This window comes from Sinocyclocheilus grahami, unplaced genomic scaffold, assembly GCF_001515645.1.
Source record: "Sinocyclocheilus grahami isolate Dianchi unplaced genomic scaffold, SAMN03320097.WGS_v1.1 scaffold132.1, whole genome shotgun sequence".
Taxonomy (NCBI): Eukaryota; Metazoa; Chordata; class Actinopteri; order Cypriniformes; family Cyprinidae; genus Sinocyclocheilus; species Sinocyclocheilus grahami.
Window position 1 is genome coordinate 1,892,321 of NW_015505311.1, and position 17,138 is coordinate 1,909,458.

The 17,138-nt window shown below is 37.4% G+C and overlaps 1 protein-coding gene across 1 annotated transcript; it reads left to right on the forward strand.

Annotated features, from left to right (window-relative positions):
* Positions 1-2,383: 2,383 nt before the first annotated feature.
* On the forward strand, positions 2,384-4,829 carry LOC107590768 (protein ELFN1-like). The gene has a single exon (XM_016279673.1). The coding sequence runs from the start codon at positions 2,385-2,387 to the stop codon at positions 4,827-4,829; it is 2,445 nt and encodes an 814-aa protein (XP_016135159.1). The 5' UTR covers position 2,384.
* The last annotated feature ends 12,309 nt before the right edge of the window (positions 4,830-17,138 follow it).

Consider the following 17,138-nt stretch of genomic DNA (forward strand, 5'->3'; position numbering starts at 1 on the left):
ACGCACACCCACACACACACGCACACGCACACACACACGCACACACACGCACACACACACACACCTTTCTGGTGTCTCGTTCAATTATGCCACCTGCTGTCTGGAGGAGACGGTAATTGAGCCCTGAGTTTTTCCTGTATTTAAATCAGCAGGTGCTCCTGCTGCTCATAATGTCTGTCAGCATTACCCGTACAGCACCAGAGCGGCCTTCTGATAGCAAACAGAAACATTTGTCATCTGTCAAACATTCATGCGGGCATTTGTGGCAGGCGATCTGTGATACTGCAGACATTTGAAAAGTGTGGCTAGTATGGTTTTTATACTGTACAAACCGTATTTTCTATTGCCCTACACCAACCCTACCCCTAAACCTACCCCTCACAGGAAACTTTGTGCATTTTTAGATTTTCAAAAAAAAAACCTCATTCTGAATAATTTATAAGCCTTTTAAATTACGGGGACACTCAAAATGTCCTCATAAATCACCTTCTCGTTGTAATACCTATGTAATACCCATGTCATTATACAAATTTGTGTCCTCATAAACCACATAAACATGCATACACACACACACACACACACACACACACATACACACACACTCACACACACACACACACACACAGGCTATAGACAGCACCAGGACTTTGAAGCACAGACAGCCCAGACAGCCCATATAGTACAATGAAATTATAGCAGGATTTAAAGGAAGAAAAATGTCCGCCATCGTCAGACTGGCCCATTTAAGCAGCATGGATTGCACCAGCAATACAATGTACAATCTGTAGAGCAGCACTAACCAAAGCACTACTTATCCATCACATAATCACAGCTGTTTTTAAGGATTGTACTGTCCACCCCTTTCTTAAAATTGAATGTTCTAGTGGTAACCTTTTCCTACTAGATTTCTTCACAGCTACTGTACAGTATATGCATGAGTCTTCTCTCCTGTTACAAGCCAAACATGTTTAAAAAATAAGTTAGTTAATAAAAATGGACAGGTCAAGTCCGGAAAAAGCAATCAAGTGCACTGTTACTTCCTTCATTTATGTTTGTTTTTTTTTGTAATTTATTGTTTATGTAATGTTTCATATTATATAACTTAGTTGTTCAGCCTTTTCGATGTAAAAACAGCTAAAACGATTCAAAGTACAGTGAAAATCCAATTCATCATCATGAACTAGATAATAGCACCAGTATTATCTAATTGATGATGATATATTGCTTTTTCACTACTTTAATAAAGCGAGTCCAAACACACTCTGTTTGGACTCACAATAAATTTTCCAATACACTAAGAAGGATTTGTATCTCATATGACAGCAATTATTGAAATGTTTGAGTACAAAACAAAACGCCATTTTCTTTAAAGAGAGGCACATGCAATATATTCTCCATATCTAAAACAACTATTCAGTTACTGTATGTTGTTCTTTCTTTAGCAATTGTTTGACTTAGGTCATGCTTTAATTAAAAACGCAGTCTATTTTAAGGGTTTCCCTTAATTAACCAAGTGGAGGGTCTCAAAAGCTAATAAGGTGGATAGACGTAAAAGTAAACACTTCTCTATATAGAGTGTGTTTGCGTTATCAGGATGAGCTAAGCTGTTAGTCGTTAATTGGCCTTGGAGAGTGTGCGAGAGTGTCTGTGTGTGATTGATCTGTGCTAAGTTTAGCTCTTAGTAGGTGAGCAAACATAATGATTACACATGAAAAACATGGCGTCAGCTAAACAAAACTTGACTTTTTAAAAATAGCTTAAAAATGCCACCAGACAATATTCTGCACTTGGTATCATCGTTAATAGCAGGAAATTAAGGTAAAATGGAAGTAGTGGGTGTTCATTTGGAGTTAATTGTCAAGCTCCATGACATTAAGTTTGGGCAAGGGGGTTATTTTATAATGCGCTGAGCAAAATATTCACATTTATATAATTTTGTACTCGTTACTCTCACTGTGGGAGCATTGTTACGACTTGACCTAGTTTTTCAATTATCAATAATCATGTTCTTTCTTATTTTTTTCTGCAGGACGCAATATGAAAATCTGGTCATGAGCGGGTATCTGATGAGAAATGAGGTCCTCAGAAAACACAAGCACTTCCTGCCCTGTGGGAGGCTATGCATGGGAATGCTTAGATTCGTTCTGAAAAGCTATTGCACACAAACAAGACTCTGGTCATGAATGAAGCTTCCTTTCCAGTGTGACAAGACACCAAGTGTACAGTGAACAGAAAAAAACAATAATCCTTTTTCTCAAGCTGATGTTCCTAACAGAACTGAACAATCATCCATGTGATTTCAACGTAATATCCAATTACAGTCAAAGCCAGTGGAATACTGCTAAAGATAATAACCTGTGTAAACAACAAAACCTGCTGGAGCTATGGCTGAAGCACAGATGTCCATTTTTCCTGGGTCCAGTGGACAAGGAGGAGGTATGGTGACCAGTGCCTTACTTTGCTGGGCTATGGCCCTTGTGTTCCTCTCATTGACAAGGGTGCCTGTTGTTCAAGGTGATTGTTGGCTGATTGAAGGGGAAAAGGGATTTGTGTGGTTGGCAATCTGCAGCCAGAACCAGCCACCATATGAAAACATTCCATCGCATATTAACAGCACAATTGTTGACCTGCGACTCAATGAGAACAAGATTCGAAGCATCCACTTTTCTTCCTTAAGTCGCTTTGGAAATCTCACATACCTGAATATGACTAAGAATGACATCTCTTATATAGAAGATGGGGCTTTCTCTGCCCAATTCAATCTTCAAGTGCTGCAGATTGGCTTTAACAAGCTAAGGAACTTGACAGAGGGGATGCTGAGAGGATTGGGACGCTTACAGTACCTCTATCTTCAGGCTAACCTGATTGAAAGCGTCTCAGCCAATGCCTTCTGGGAGTGTCCTGGGATAGAAAACATAGACCTCTCCATGAACAGGATTCAGCAACTGGATGGTGCTACATTTCGTGGTCTATCGAAGCTTACAACGTGTGAGCTCTATGCAAACCCATTCAGTTGCTCATGTGAGCTGTTGGGATTCCTGCGCTGGCTTGCTGCGTTCCCGAACCGGACAAGTGAGCGGATGGTGTGTGACACACCTTCTGGCTTTTCAGGCTACAATCTCTTGAGTCAGAACCCCAAGATGCCAAGACTTCGGAATGCTTTCCATGCGCTCTCCTCTGTCTGCACTGATGACAACGTGACGCCATATCTTCATGGATCTTCAGATGGGAGCACTCCCACAATGTTGCCTGATTTGAGCCCTTGCGGACTGGATGATTGTTCCTCAGGAACATTTCCAGAGGAGTCCATAAGCATCAGCCCCACCTTTCTGGATCCAGATGCACGTCCTATAATGAAACTAAAAGAAGTTACCCACACAAGTGCAATAATCACCATCCAGATTCCAAATCCATTTCGCAAAATGTACATCCTTGTCCTGTATAATAACAGCTTCTTCACTGATATCCAAAACCTGAAAAGCCAGAGAGAAGACATTGAGTTACAGAACCTTAAATCTCATACTAACTACACATACTGTGTGGTATCCATTCGTAATTCACTGAGATTCAACCACACCTGCCTCACCATCTCTACAGGACCAAGGACATTGCAAGAACATGTGGCAAATGATTCAACTACCACTCATTACATTATGACCATCCTTGGTTGTCTCTTTGGGATGCTGATCGTCCTGGGTTTAGTGTGTCATTGCTTGAGAAAGCGTAAACAACAAGATGAGCCAAAGAGCAAGAAGCTGGAAAAGATGAAAAGAAACTTGATTGAGATGAAGTATGGAACTGAATTGGAACAAGGAACTATATCACAGCTGTCACAGAAACAAATTCTGTCCACTGGTGAAACAGTACAAAGGATGCCATACTTGCCAACTGCCAGTGACACAGATCAGTATAAGATGCAAGAGATCTCTGGGACGCCAAAGACTACAAAAGGTAATTACATGGAAGTGAGATCAGAGCAGCCAGAGCGCAGCATTAGAGAATGCAGCGTTCCTCCATCAGAAACCAGCCAGGGATCTGTTGCAGAGATATCCACTATTGCAAAAGAAGTGGACAAAGTAAACCAGATCATCAACAACTGCATCGATGCACTCAAATCCGATTCAATATCATTCCAGGCTGCAAAATCCGGCGCCGTATCCACAGCGGAGCCGCAGTTGGTCCTTATATCGGAACATCCACCAGGCAAGTCTGGTTTTCTGTCTCCAGTGTACAAAGGAGGGTACCATCATCCTCTACAGAGGCACCACAGTATGGATGCCCCACAAAAGCGTGCAAGCACATCCTCGAGTGGTTCACTGCGCAGTCCACGCTCTTTCCGTTCTGAAGGAGCTTACAGATCAGAGTCCAAATATATTGAGAAGGCATCTCCGCTCAATGAGTCAGGAATCATAACAGTCACTCCAGCCGCTGCAATCCTGAGGGCAGAGGCGGAGCGGATTCGACAATACAGTGAACACAGGCACTCCTACCCTGGTCCCCACCACATAGAGGAATCGATAGAGGTGTCGGGGAGTCGGACGTCATCCATTCTGGAGCCGTTGACACGCTCCAAACCACGGGAGCAGTCCTATTCACAGCGCTCACCACAGTACCACAACCTGAGCGGCTATTCCAGTCCTGAGTACAGCTGTAGGCCTTCTCTTAACCTGTGGGAACGTTTTAAACTCCACCGCAAACGTCACAGGGATGAGGAAGAGTACATTGCCGCAGGTCATGCATTAAGGAGGAAAGTACAGTTTGCCAAAGATGAGGACCTACATGACATTCTGGACTACTGGAAAGGAGTCTCTGCTCAGCAGAAATCATGATTGCCGCTTTTATAGCTCATTCAATTAAAGAAGACCACACAAATCTCTGGACCAAACCAGCCAGTATCAATGACTAAGTGACAAGTCAGCACTCACTTTTAGAAAAATAGCTTAGAAATATTGCTAGCTCTTTTCAATCATTCTGTTTGAGAATGAAAACAAAATAAAAGGTACTATAGTTCTTGCAGTGAGTGTACGTGCCAAGTGGTAAGAATAGAAAACTTTTAACAGTATTAACCTCAACTCAACATTTGATTTTTATATATTGGAAATAACAATAAACTATTATATTATCATTCTCATCATCATGACCATCATTGATTACTAGTATTACTGTTAAGATTGATTCTTCTTATTATTACAATTAATCTTTGGTTATCGCATGGCCGTGTCCTGTGACAGTATTGACTGTTGTGTACTTGGAAAAACATACAACTCAAAATGTCTGCCGAACACTGTTCTCCCCAACCTTAGATTTTTATACAGACTGTGCAACTTTGAAAATGTTCCTTTTTTCCCCTTCTTTAGCGACTGTTCAATGGACAACTGATGAATTTGCTACAGAAGCACACCTCTACTGGATTTTAAATGAACTTTTCAGAAAAAAAGCTTCTCTTAATGCTTTCTCCATTCTTTTTTTGTAAAGTTTACATTTTCAATCATACAATGAATGTTTCAAGTCCATAAGACTTACACCTGCAATGTGATTACATACAGACACAGCTGTGCAGGTAGAACTGTTTTTGGCTTTCTATTGTTGTATTTCATTAACAGATCTTCAAGCAGTGCTACTGAGAAAACTGACCCCACAAACTCAACGCAAGTCCTGCATACTGGAGAATGAATGTACTGCGTGTTAACACTATTTTTCTCCAACATCAGTTTAAAAGTATACCGGGCTTAGTTCAGCTTAAACAGAGTTCGATTCTTGTTTGCAAGACCTTCAGAAATAGTTCCGTCTCAGTCAAAGATATTGCTACAACATGCCTACTTTAAACCACTGTGAACCCAAAGACCTTGCTAAATCAGTCCTGGGGTTTGTTTTTTACTGAGATTCAACAGAGCTATGTTATCTATGGCTTTTAAGCCAGGCCTAAAGTGCTGATCTAGGCAGTCCTAATAGCATAATCTTTTTCTCACCGCCATTAATGCTGATAGACAATTTAGATTCTACTGATTAGAACAATGGAATTGGCCTCTAAATTTTGAGGTAACAAATTTAAGACCTGTACTGTGAAACCACACATTACAATACCCTGCTTCATGGAGTGAAATAATATGACATTTAAATTATATCTGAATCAAAGTGCATGTCAAATGTCTAACAGAAAAGTTGTCAACCAAATATTAAGCCCTAGAGTGCATATAGCATTGTTTTTAAACTCATATCCATCATCCCAAAACACGGGTAGATTGTTTGGAATTTTGTCAGGTTGCCTGCAATTCATGGAAGAAATATGTTAAGCAATTTCATTTCGCCAACTGTTTTTTTTTTTTTAAATGAAAATGCCATTGTCAAACTGATTGTTGAACTGATTTATTGCTTATTGTATGAAATTGGAGATTGTTTCTCTGTGGCAGCCTAGCCCTGAACATGCACTCTCATCTTGTTCCCAACATGAAAATTGTTTCTGTTTTGTTACACAATTAAGTTTAAAATGTTTAGACAATTCCAGGTAATTTCTGAGCAAAATGAACGCCTACAAGACCGGACTAATGCATGATAATAGGGACAACAGAATTATTTAATCCAAATGTCTGTATAATTAATGGTGGTCTTTAAACCCCCAGAAGATTTCTCTGATCTTTTCCTTAATTTGTGCATAAATAAATCTTAAATATTTGATTATTATACTCTTTGAAAAACATGTCCCTAGTGCAAATCTATTTTTAAGGTTCGATTTACATGCACTGTATCTCATTAATGGGTCTGTTGAGTTGATTGTCATCTCTTATACTGCAAACTGTAGCACTCCAGATTTTCCATGGACACTGAAAGTAGTTGAAAGTAGATGACTTGGTGAATGTAGAGCAGCCTGAAAACAGCCACATGTATTGGCTAGAGGGAAAGAATGGATCTAAGGGCTTTCATGTCTGGTGGAAATGTCAAAGAGCACAATAAAAATGGTTTTATTTCTTAAAGAATAAATACTTTTTTCTTAAAGACATATTGTGTCTCAAGCAGTCTTCAGCTGTGAAGCTTAAGGTAAGTCTCCTGATGTGTTTTTATGAGAATAGCACAAACACATTGAGGTGGGCTGAAATGTAATTGCATGTCCTATAAGAAACCTACTGGGTCTCAGAGACTTATACCATACCAGAAAACAGGAGCTAATGTCACCCCCTCCCCCTGATGCTCTTCATGAAAGACAGAACCTTCTCAAATCATGCTGGAGAACATGATTATCAGGTTTTAAACTTGTGGATAATTTTTCAATTAAGCTTTTCCCTGAAATTGCTATTGTGGTAATATAATTTATAATGAAACATATTAAACAAACAGACACAGACAGAAGAATTTTCACTAGTGTTCTCAGACTTTTGAGCCTCACTGTACATTATTTTGATGTGAAGATGCTCTTTAAAAAATACAGCAGAAGCAAAGCTCTTGATTCAGACTGCAACTAAAACCCAAACCTAATATAAACTTGCCTCCCATAATGTAAATGAAGTTGCACTACTGATGTGAATTAACAATCTAAAAAGTTGATATCAAGAATGATTTCAGAACTCCCGCTTTCATTATATATATATATATACAGTATATATATAAATATATATATATATATATATATATTTTTTTTTTGCTGACCAAAATGGTCTACACTGTAAGGAAAAAATGTGCAAACCCATCTAGAAGGGTTTGGCCATTTGGCTGACAAGGTTCTCTCAAAGTTATGTACAAATGTTAAAAATGTTAACAGAATTATCATTTAAAGTTATCTAGTCTTTAATAATGCTCATAAAACGATAGCACAAAAACATAATTTATACACAGTTCATTGCACTGTTTCTGGAACAATTTAGTTGGATGTTCGTTTAACATTTTTAAAATGTTACTACTTCCAAGAATATTGTCAAAATGATAAAATGGAATATTGCATTAATGTTTGCATAACCAAGAAAATACTTGAGGAGATCAAATCTCAAAAAAGCATCACTTTTTTATGTGGTTGTTAACCTTTTCCATAATTTAGTTTTGAAAGAAGCAGCAAATGTAAAAAGTGTCTCAAAGTAGCATGTTAAAAGGATGTAAAACACATGAATTATCTAAATGAGGTACCTGTATGCATTCAAAGTAAAATTGTTAGCAGCTCCTGATGGAGATGACGGGATGGCATGACTACTCTATCAAGCACTCTAGAGGCTGACCGACTGCACCTGTCTCTCAGAGGAGGTCATGTCAACCCTGCACTGGCCTCCTCCATCACAGCCTGTTTGCAGGTACCTTTGAAGGAGCATTTTCAACACACCTATGACACTGTCATGTGTCCAAAGCATAGTAGCTCTGCTAGTGCACCTGAAACCACTACTGTGTTCTATTTAAAGTCCATGAGTATCTGTTCTTTTACTTTAAAGCACACATTATTTTAAAAAAAAAACATTCCCTATGTTGTGAATAAATATATTGTGAACACCAATTCAGAGACTAGCAATGGTTTTAATTCACTAAACATTGGGATGCTGATTTTGATAAGAGGACAGACAATGTCCGACTCCCTGCAGTGACTACTGAACTAGCGAGCAGATGGAGACACCACTTTCATTTATTGTTTTTGCTTTTTCACCCAACAGAAAATTGGACTTACAAAAGTTAGAAACATAAAGTACACTATATGCAAATTATGATGTGTTATCATAACAACATAAATCATTTTTTACTTAGCTGTATTCTGATTAACAGTGTCCCTATGCAGTGTTCAATGCTTCCTACATGGTCAGCTGGTGATGTCTATTGGAGTTCAATTCATTCAGTGCCCTGCAATGTCATCAAACACAGACATTTGAGTATGATGAAATTATATAACTGTTTACATAAATATAAATTAATATAATATCTATAAATTTAGGCTACAATTAAAACATTCTTTTTTTAAATCTTTTTTATGTTTTAGAAAGTCTCTTATGCTCACTAAGTCTAAATTTATTTGATAAAAATGTAGTAAAAACAGTAATATTGTGAAATATTATTACAATTTAAAATAACTGTTTTTCTATTTTCTTATATTTTATAATGCCGTTTATAAAGCTGAATTTTTACTACAGTCTTCATGATTTTTTACTGATTTGGGGCTCAATAAACATTTCTCATTATTATCAATGTCAAAAACAGTTGTGCTGCTTAATATGTTTTGGAAACTGTTCATTTGTCAGGATTCTTTGATGAATAGAAAGTTTAAGATAACAGCAATTTTTGAACATTTTAAATGTCTTTGTCACATTTGATCAATTTAATGTGGTGTTGCTGTATATAAGTATTCATTTCATTAAAAATATCCTACTCATCCCATCATTTTGAAACATACATGTACATTATAAGACAGTGTAATTTTTCCAGTCCTCTAACTGTGAAGTGATATACTGATGTGTTTTTTTCCATGTATAGTGATCTTCAAACTGAGCGTACACAATTCCTATATACAGTATAGTACCTTGGGGTCTTATTTGTCCAAACACCCTGTGAAGTTCAGGTGATCGGAATGTACCCATTTATTTTCACTGGTTCTGTCAGGACCACTATCGTCAAAATGATAGATACTTAGCATAAAGTTTGGTTTGGCGGTATGGTTCTGTTCTGGCAAAAACCTCCCTGCCCATCCATGCAGCCTGTCATGAATGAGCAGGGAGAGCAGCAATAATAACCCCCCCAGGGTTAACAGAACAGAACAAGGCAGATATCATTAATATACTTAATGATATTTAAGTGTAACACTTTATTCAAGGTAAAAGAGTCTGATTAGCAAGGAATATCAGAAAGCCAAGTCCTGACTGTGGCGAAAGGAGGCGCTGGGGATGGAGGAGGGTAATTTGCTCCGGAGCAAGCTGAAAAGCTGCTGAATAATACTGAATAGAGCTTATATAGGAATGCCGCGATAGGTGTCGTATTCCTATAGGTAGATGTGATCAGCTGAGAATCAGCTGATGCAAGCTTGACTCATGTGACGTGCCAGAACTAACGCTAACGCTTAATTAGCTAAACAAATAACACAGAACAGAGGTCTATGACTCACTATCATTTACACTGTCACATTTAGCGTAAATGCAGAATAATATAAAGTGTTTTGCTTTGCCGTTCTTTATTCCACAGCTGGGAAAATATGTCTCATGTGAGAGTCCATCATGTGACATATTAATCATCATATCTGGTAAAAGTAATATTACTTTTTTAGGTGTAAAACTGCTTGGTGCAAATTTGATCCTCTATTGTCTCATAATTATACACTGTATCCATTAAATCAAATCAGGCTGTTGAGGTCTGAAAGAGCAAACGTACATCCCTATATATTCACAAAGCCTCTAGTCAGTACTGATAAAGATGTCTTTTTAACAATATGCTGTGAGAGACAGTGACCTTTTGCCACTCGTTACTGGCTACAGTAAGAGTTCACATCATGGGGTTCAGTGAGATTCAATCCGGTAATCACCACCTAATTACAGTCTCTGAATGTCTGTTCTCACTGTTAGCCTGTCCTTTCACTAAAACCACGAGAGCCCCAAGGAAAGATTTTGTTTGTTTAATCTGTGTGGGAAACGCAACCTCAGACTCTGTACTATCAATTTATTGTTCTAGTTCAGCAATGAATTGTACTACAGCAATTTTGGTTTTAGAATGCTTACAAAATGCTTCCTTCTTCACAAGACATTCATTGATGGACTGGAGTCATGTAGATAACTTTTGATGTTTTTAATCAGTTGTTTAGACATTCATTCTGACGGCACCCATTCACTGCTGAGGATCCATTGGTGAACAAGTGATGTAATGCTAAATTATTTCAAATCTGTTCCAATGAAGAAACACTAACCATTAAATCTAAGCCATTTTGTGAGGTTTGTGAGGTAATGATCAAATAAATAAAAGATGTTAACTGCACAGGGATCTTCTTAATTTTGGTATTTGTAGGGATGGTTAGGGTGGGGTGAACCACTGGGCCAATTGCTCTCAAAGGATGTTATAAAATATGAATTCCTTAATTCTGAATTACTTTTAATAATATATTGGCTGATTCTACACCATTTATTCACTTGGAAACTTCATTACTACAGCAGTAAGCGTCACTGAGCTAATGAGGGTTTATCTAAAGGGTAAGATCTGAGAGAAGTTCATGATGAAGTCTAGCAGACAGACTCTTGTCAGCGAGGCAGGAGGGGCAACATGTCTCCCTGAATTACAATAACTGAATTACACTGATGTAAATACGATCAATCTGTCTCTCCTAGATGCACACACACTAACACACAAACAAGTGGCAGCTAGAGTGACAGTCAGGCTAATTAGCTCGGCTTAAATTTGCTAGAGGTTGATCAGTGTCATGATCTCATGCCAAATTGTGGAATGCATGTGTGCAAGTAAAAAGGAAGTGAAGAAAAAAAACGAGAGACCTGGAATAAAACAACCAAGAATCAGTTTCAAGTGCAAGAGGAGGACTGACACTTTGAGAGCTTGTCCAAAACGGGTCAATTATGGACATAACCCATGTGCGGTCTTCGGTCATTTCTGACCGGAGAATTTTACATTTAGATTTTTTAAAAATCGTAGCTTCACCAGAATGGTACGAAACTTGGTGACTTTTATGGCACTTGGTATGTGAACACAAAAAAAATTTGAGGGCATGATTCGAAAAAGTTCAGTGGTCGTAAAAAAATAGTCACACTCATGGTCTTCGGTCAAAAATGACCGACCATAGGAAATAAATAGGAAATGGGGGGAAAAAATCTAAAATACAGAGAATTTTTATGTGTACAATCTACAAATCCCCCGCAATGCAGAAAAAAATTGCACAGCAATGAAGGGGTGAAACTCTAAAACATCTAGAGTGCAAAATCAGCACACTAACTTGGACACACACACACACACACACACACACATGAACTGGTGTGACTGTAACACTGCAACTATGTAAAATAAAATCAATAATTCGACTACAATGCTGTAAAAAAAAGTGGACAGCAAGGAAGGGGTTACACTCTAAAACATCAAGAGTGTAAAACGGATACATCCACTTATACACACTTACTTACGCACACTCCCAGACACACACACACACACACAGAATTATACATACTCAAATGAATTGGTATGGCTATAACATATAGCCAAAATGAGCCAGAAGACTGAAATAAGAGGTTAAAATCAGATCAGACCCAGAAGGATTAAGCATTCCTGTACATTTTTGTTACATTTTTATGTAATTTTAATGTTTTGTGTAACAAACTGCTTTCTGTGTTCAGGTTTGAATGTAGTAATAATAATGCAAAAACCTACACTTCAAATCAACATTTAAAACAACAAAAAATATAAACCTTGACAAAAAGTCATCTTTGAGAATGCCGTAATATACATTTAAATCCACAACCTAATAAAAGTAAACAATTATGTATAAAAACAACTAGGGAATTCACAAGCCTCTCTATAGAGTCCTATACAGGAATCTAGTGGTTACACCAAGAAATTACAGGTTTTTCTTTTTTTGCTCTCACTAAGAGATGCTATTCTGCCTTCAAAAATTTGATTTGAATGGCCTAGTCTCTATTTTAATCTGAAATACTGCAGTAATTGAAAAATATTTTTTTTTAAATTAGGGGGAAAAAATTTACTATTTTCAAACGGGAAAAATGTATCATAATTATTGCATAAATATTAATTAGTACTATGAGATTCTCTCAAAACACACACAAGAAAAGAAAAAATATTATTATATTATTGAACAAAAATATATTAGATTGATTTTACTGAAGAAAAAAAAAAGTTACATTTCAGGTGTCCGGTCACTTTTGACCGCGAAGACCATGAGTGTGACTCCCAAATGAGGAGCGCACAAGGTTAAGATGATCAGCTGAACTTGTAGAGTATCCTGGTCAAGATGAGTAGAACTGGTAGACTGCCATAAACAAGCAAAAAACAGATGCCATGTCCCTCGCCCCCCAAAAAAAAAAAAAATCACCGCTTGATCACCGCAGTCAACATGAAACCAAAATGGACCCTGGTCAGTCGGTCGATCTCTTGTCAGGTGTTCTTCAACCCCATCAGGCATTATAGGAGAAGACTCAGAGACATCTTGGCAGATATCTTGGATATGGAGGTTGCAAAGGTATTGAATAAATGGGTACCAAAAATAAATGGTTTAACTTCAATGAAAGATTAGATTTGTGTGAATTTTTTGAATGAAATATCAAAAGGATAAACAATGCAGGCTTATTTTTAACACTTGCCTTCTGAAACACTTGTTCAGTTCACCCCACCCTTGTTCAGTTTCTCTGTCTAATTACTCATTTCGTTCACCTGTTGTTTAGTTAATTATCTAATTTGCTTCAGTGTATTCAAGTCCTTCAGTTCCTTGAGTTCATTGTCCGGTATTGTTTGTCTTTCTTCACTTTGACTAATAAACTACATGTCTTTTGAATTTTTGAATTACATCATCTACCTTCCTCATCCTTGGACCGAACGTGACACCTTTGCTCATATTTACCAAGGGCACCAATAATTCTGACCATGACTGTATTTTCTTTTCCACTGACATTGGTTTAACTTGTTAATGCATCAACTATCATGAACTAACATTGAACATTTTCACATCATTTATTAACCTAGATTAATGTTAATTTATATGTAAAATTTGTACAATCGAAAATTTATATGTAGAAATTAACTAAATATATTCTAGTAATACACTGTAAAGTTGCTTTGACACAATAAGTATTGTATAAAGCGCTATATAAATAAAGGTGACTTGACTTGACTACTAATACAGGCTTTAAAGTCATTTACCTTTTCATGAAATATGGAAATACGTCAAACTCTGAAAGCAAGCAGGTAGCAAAATGCAAAAACCAATTCATGCTGACATTATACATTTATGCATTTTGCATACACTTTTATACAAAGCACCTCACGTTGCATTCAATGTACTTCAGTTCTTGCATTCCCTGGAAACCAAGCCCATGACCTCTACGTTGCCAGCAGCTGTTTGAGCAACAGGAAGCATACATTTGTACTGGGAAAGCTGTATTATCATACTGCTCCTTCATTTTCAAACTTAAAATGGCACTATACTAGGAAGAAAGAAAAACGTATAGTAAAAAAAAGTCTGAACATACTGCTGCAATGAATACTAAGGCTAGGAAATACTAGCCAACTTAAAGCAAGTGTGACATTACAGTAAATGGGCCATGCACTCCATGTAATTGATGTGTGAGCGATTCTGTACATAAATAGATGGTCTGATTACCTCATTATTATCCCTCTTTGGTGAGCTAGGCAGGAATGTAGGGATGGTCATGGCTCTAATGCTCCTCAAGGTCAGTATAACGCAAATGAAATATTGCAGGCCACATCAGAAGGCACACAGTGGGGAAATAATCCACTGTAGCGATTTCTCTTCAGTCAGAAACCTCAAACGGGTGCATTACTCAACAATGCAATCCTCAGCAACAGGATCATATGAGGATCATGGATATTTCCATAAAGTGAATGGTGGAAGGTTTAAGTAAACACTCCATGCTTAATATCTCACAATGGCTTGTAAACAGCACCTTAGTGACGACTCACCAGCTCTTGCTTGAGCCATAATGTTGCACAATTGGTGGCTGACTAAATACTTTTTTTCCCCACTGTATTTGCTTGCAACTCAAAGAGAGACGCTGTACTCACTGGTTCAACTCCTGCCTATGTCAGGGCCACACTGGTGTAACTGGTGCATCTAGAACAAATGCTGCACTTCTGGGAAACTCAGGGTTAAGGGTTCGTTAAAACCTAACAATTAAATCAAACAAAGTATGAACACTGATAACAATAAGAGATAGGCCTAATATATAGTCAGCTGGTCATTATCGAAAAAACAAATCCCAGCGTGATGGCTTTTATTACAAAATTGTTGTATAGTTTTGCCTATATATTAAAACCTAAGCTAAGAAAAAAGTAATCCATACCAATGTACAGAAAACTAGGCCAAGCAACATAACAAATGCAGAATTTAGCTATTTTTGTTGAATGTGCGAGACTTCCGATTCAATAGCCGCTATATATAGAAGCTTTTTTCACCCACAGGATGAAAAAATAAAGATAAATAAAAGAACTGTGAGATATACATTGTATACACTGTAAACTCAGAATTGCAAGATATAAACTCAGTTGTGAGAAAAAAGTCAGAATTGTGAGATAAAGTCACAACTACTTTTTTTATTCTGTGGGGGGAAAAAACTATTTGAGAAATGTAAAGTTCTTAGAAAACAAAGTCAAGATTGCGAGATAAACATAGCCGTGGGAACATATTTTATCTGAGGGGTGCTGGGGGCGGGGCTTGATGTTGCAGGCCAGGGCCATGGTGGGGGATTTTTGACAAAATCCTAATATTAAATAATCAAAAATAATCAAAAATTAACATACAAATGAAGACAGAGTTATATGCGAATCAATATATATTTGAGCTTTTGTGATTTTAGTTCAAGAATTTTTTCTTTCATATTTCTATTATTTTAGGGGATTTTACTAAATATTATCAATGCTGATAAGCAAAAGTTTTCGTCAGTGCACTTTGGCGAATTCTCTCAGAAACAACAAAGTGCAGATGTACATGCGATGTAAATAAGAGACTAATTCATCATACACTGCAGACAACATCACTGATTATAACTTATAGCTTTTTAGAGTACTTACACTCACGTCTAGATTGAATTCAGTGATATTCTTTGAAAATGTAAATGTTCTTTGCTCACTTTATAATTTGTTCACTGTTTGAATAATCAAGGACATGCGGCGTTATAATTAAACTTAAAATGTCTTTTTATTAAACATGATCAGGTTAAATACAAATTCAGTCTTATTGAAATATGTCAAAATATGGTAGCCTACTTGCCTAAAACATTATCGGCTACAGTGGTTTGAGCGCATTTGACCAGATAGGCCTACTAGAGCGCCATTAAAGAGCTGTGCTTATGTGATTGCCGGGGGCCGTCTTGAGAAGCGAGAAAATGGCTCATAAAAAGGACGAGGACTTGAATGTTTTTTACAAGTCGGATGGAATGTAAAATTACGGTAATATCGCGTGAACATTTCACATGAAATTCTGCGAGTGTGAGGGGGAGAAGTAGGGACGCTCGCCGCAAGGCGCACAAGTAAAATACAACCGCACTAGGCTATATTTCTGGTCAGTTTAATAAATAATTAATCACAAAACTGTCACAAAAATTAAGTATCTTGAGGATGATCGAGGGGCACAAGGAAAATGTCAGACCAAGGCCCTGCGGTGGGGGGGTGCTGCAGCACCCTCAGTTCCCACGGCCATGGATGTAAACTCACTTGTTATATAAATATATTTTTATTCCGTGGCAGAAACAGGCTTCCACAGCTATACTGTAGGGATAACACTAGAGAAATAACTAATTGCAGTAAACTGTAAAAGTATTTGCGCGATACAAACCAGTGTGTTTATAATTATGATAATATATTAAAATAATATGATAACAAATACCAGTTTGCAATACAAAGCATCATAACACAATGTCTTTGTACAGGTAAAATAACTGGAAGCAGATGAAACCGGATGCCTCGCACTTTACAAATAGCTGCGGCTGCTCTTAAAAAAAGGAGATAAAACGACAGATCGAAACCGCAGTATGATATGAGACATGGACGTAGCAGCGGTTTGTTATTTAGCGATATCAGACGATGGTAAATATAACATGTAGCCTATATATATCGCAGAGACTGACCAGAATCAAGTATTTCAGCCGTATAACAAATACAGGCTACATTTTATGTATAGTTCTTGGGTTGAGCAACATGAGCCTTTAATAATACACTAGAGCCTATCGTTCTACAATAGAGGGCTACTCTAGCGTAAACACAATACACGCATGTCTTAAAGTGTCCCAGCTGTTGCCATGGTAGCGTATATGCACATTTTTTATATAATTATCCAAAAATTGAATATTCATAAAACTTTTATTTTAAAGCCCCAAATGTCAATTATTACAAGACATTTTGAAAACTGTGATACATCAAAGTGGCTGCTGGTCTCTCAAAGCATTTCAAATATGGTAGTGACCCAGAATCACTATGGCAACAGCAGCCCTGATCCGTCCCCAAAAGAG

Excerpts from the sequence above, each read along its gene's own strand:
- LOC107590768 (XM_016279673.1), top strand. The coding sequence starts at position 2,385 with ATGGCTGAAGCACAGATGTCCATTTTTCCTGGGTCCAGTGGACAAGGA.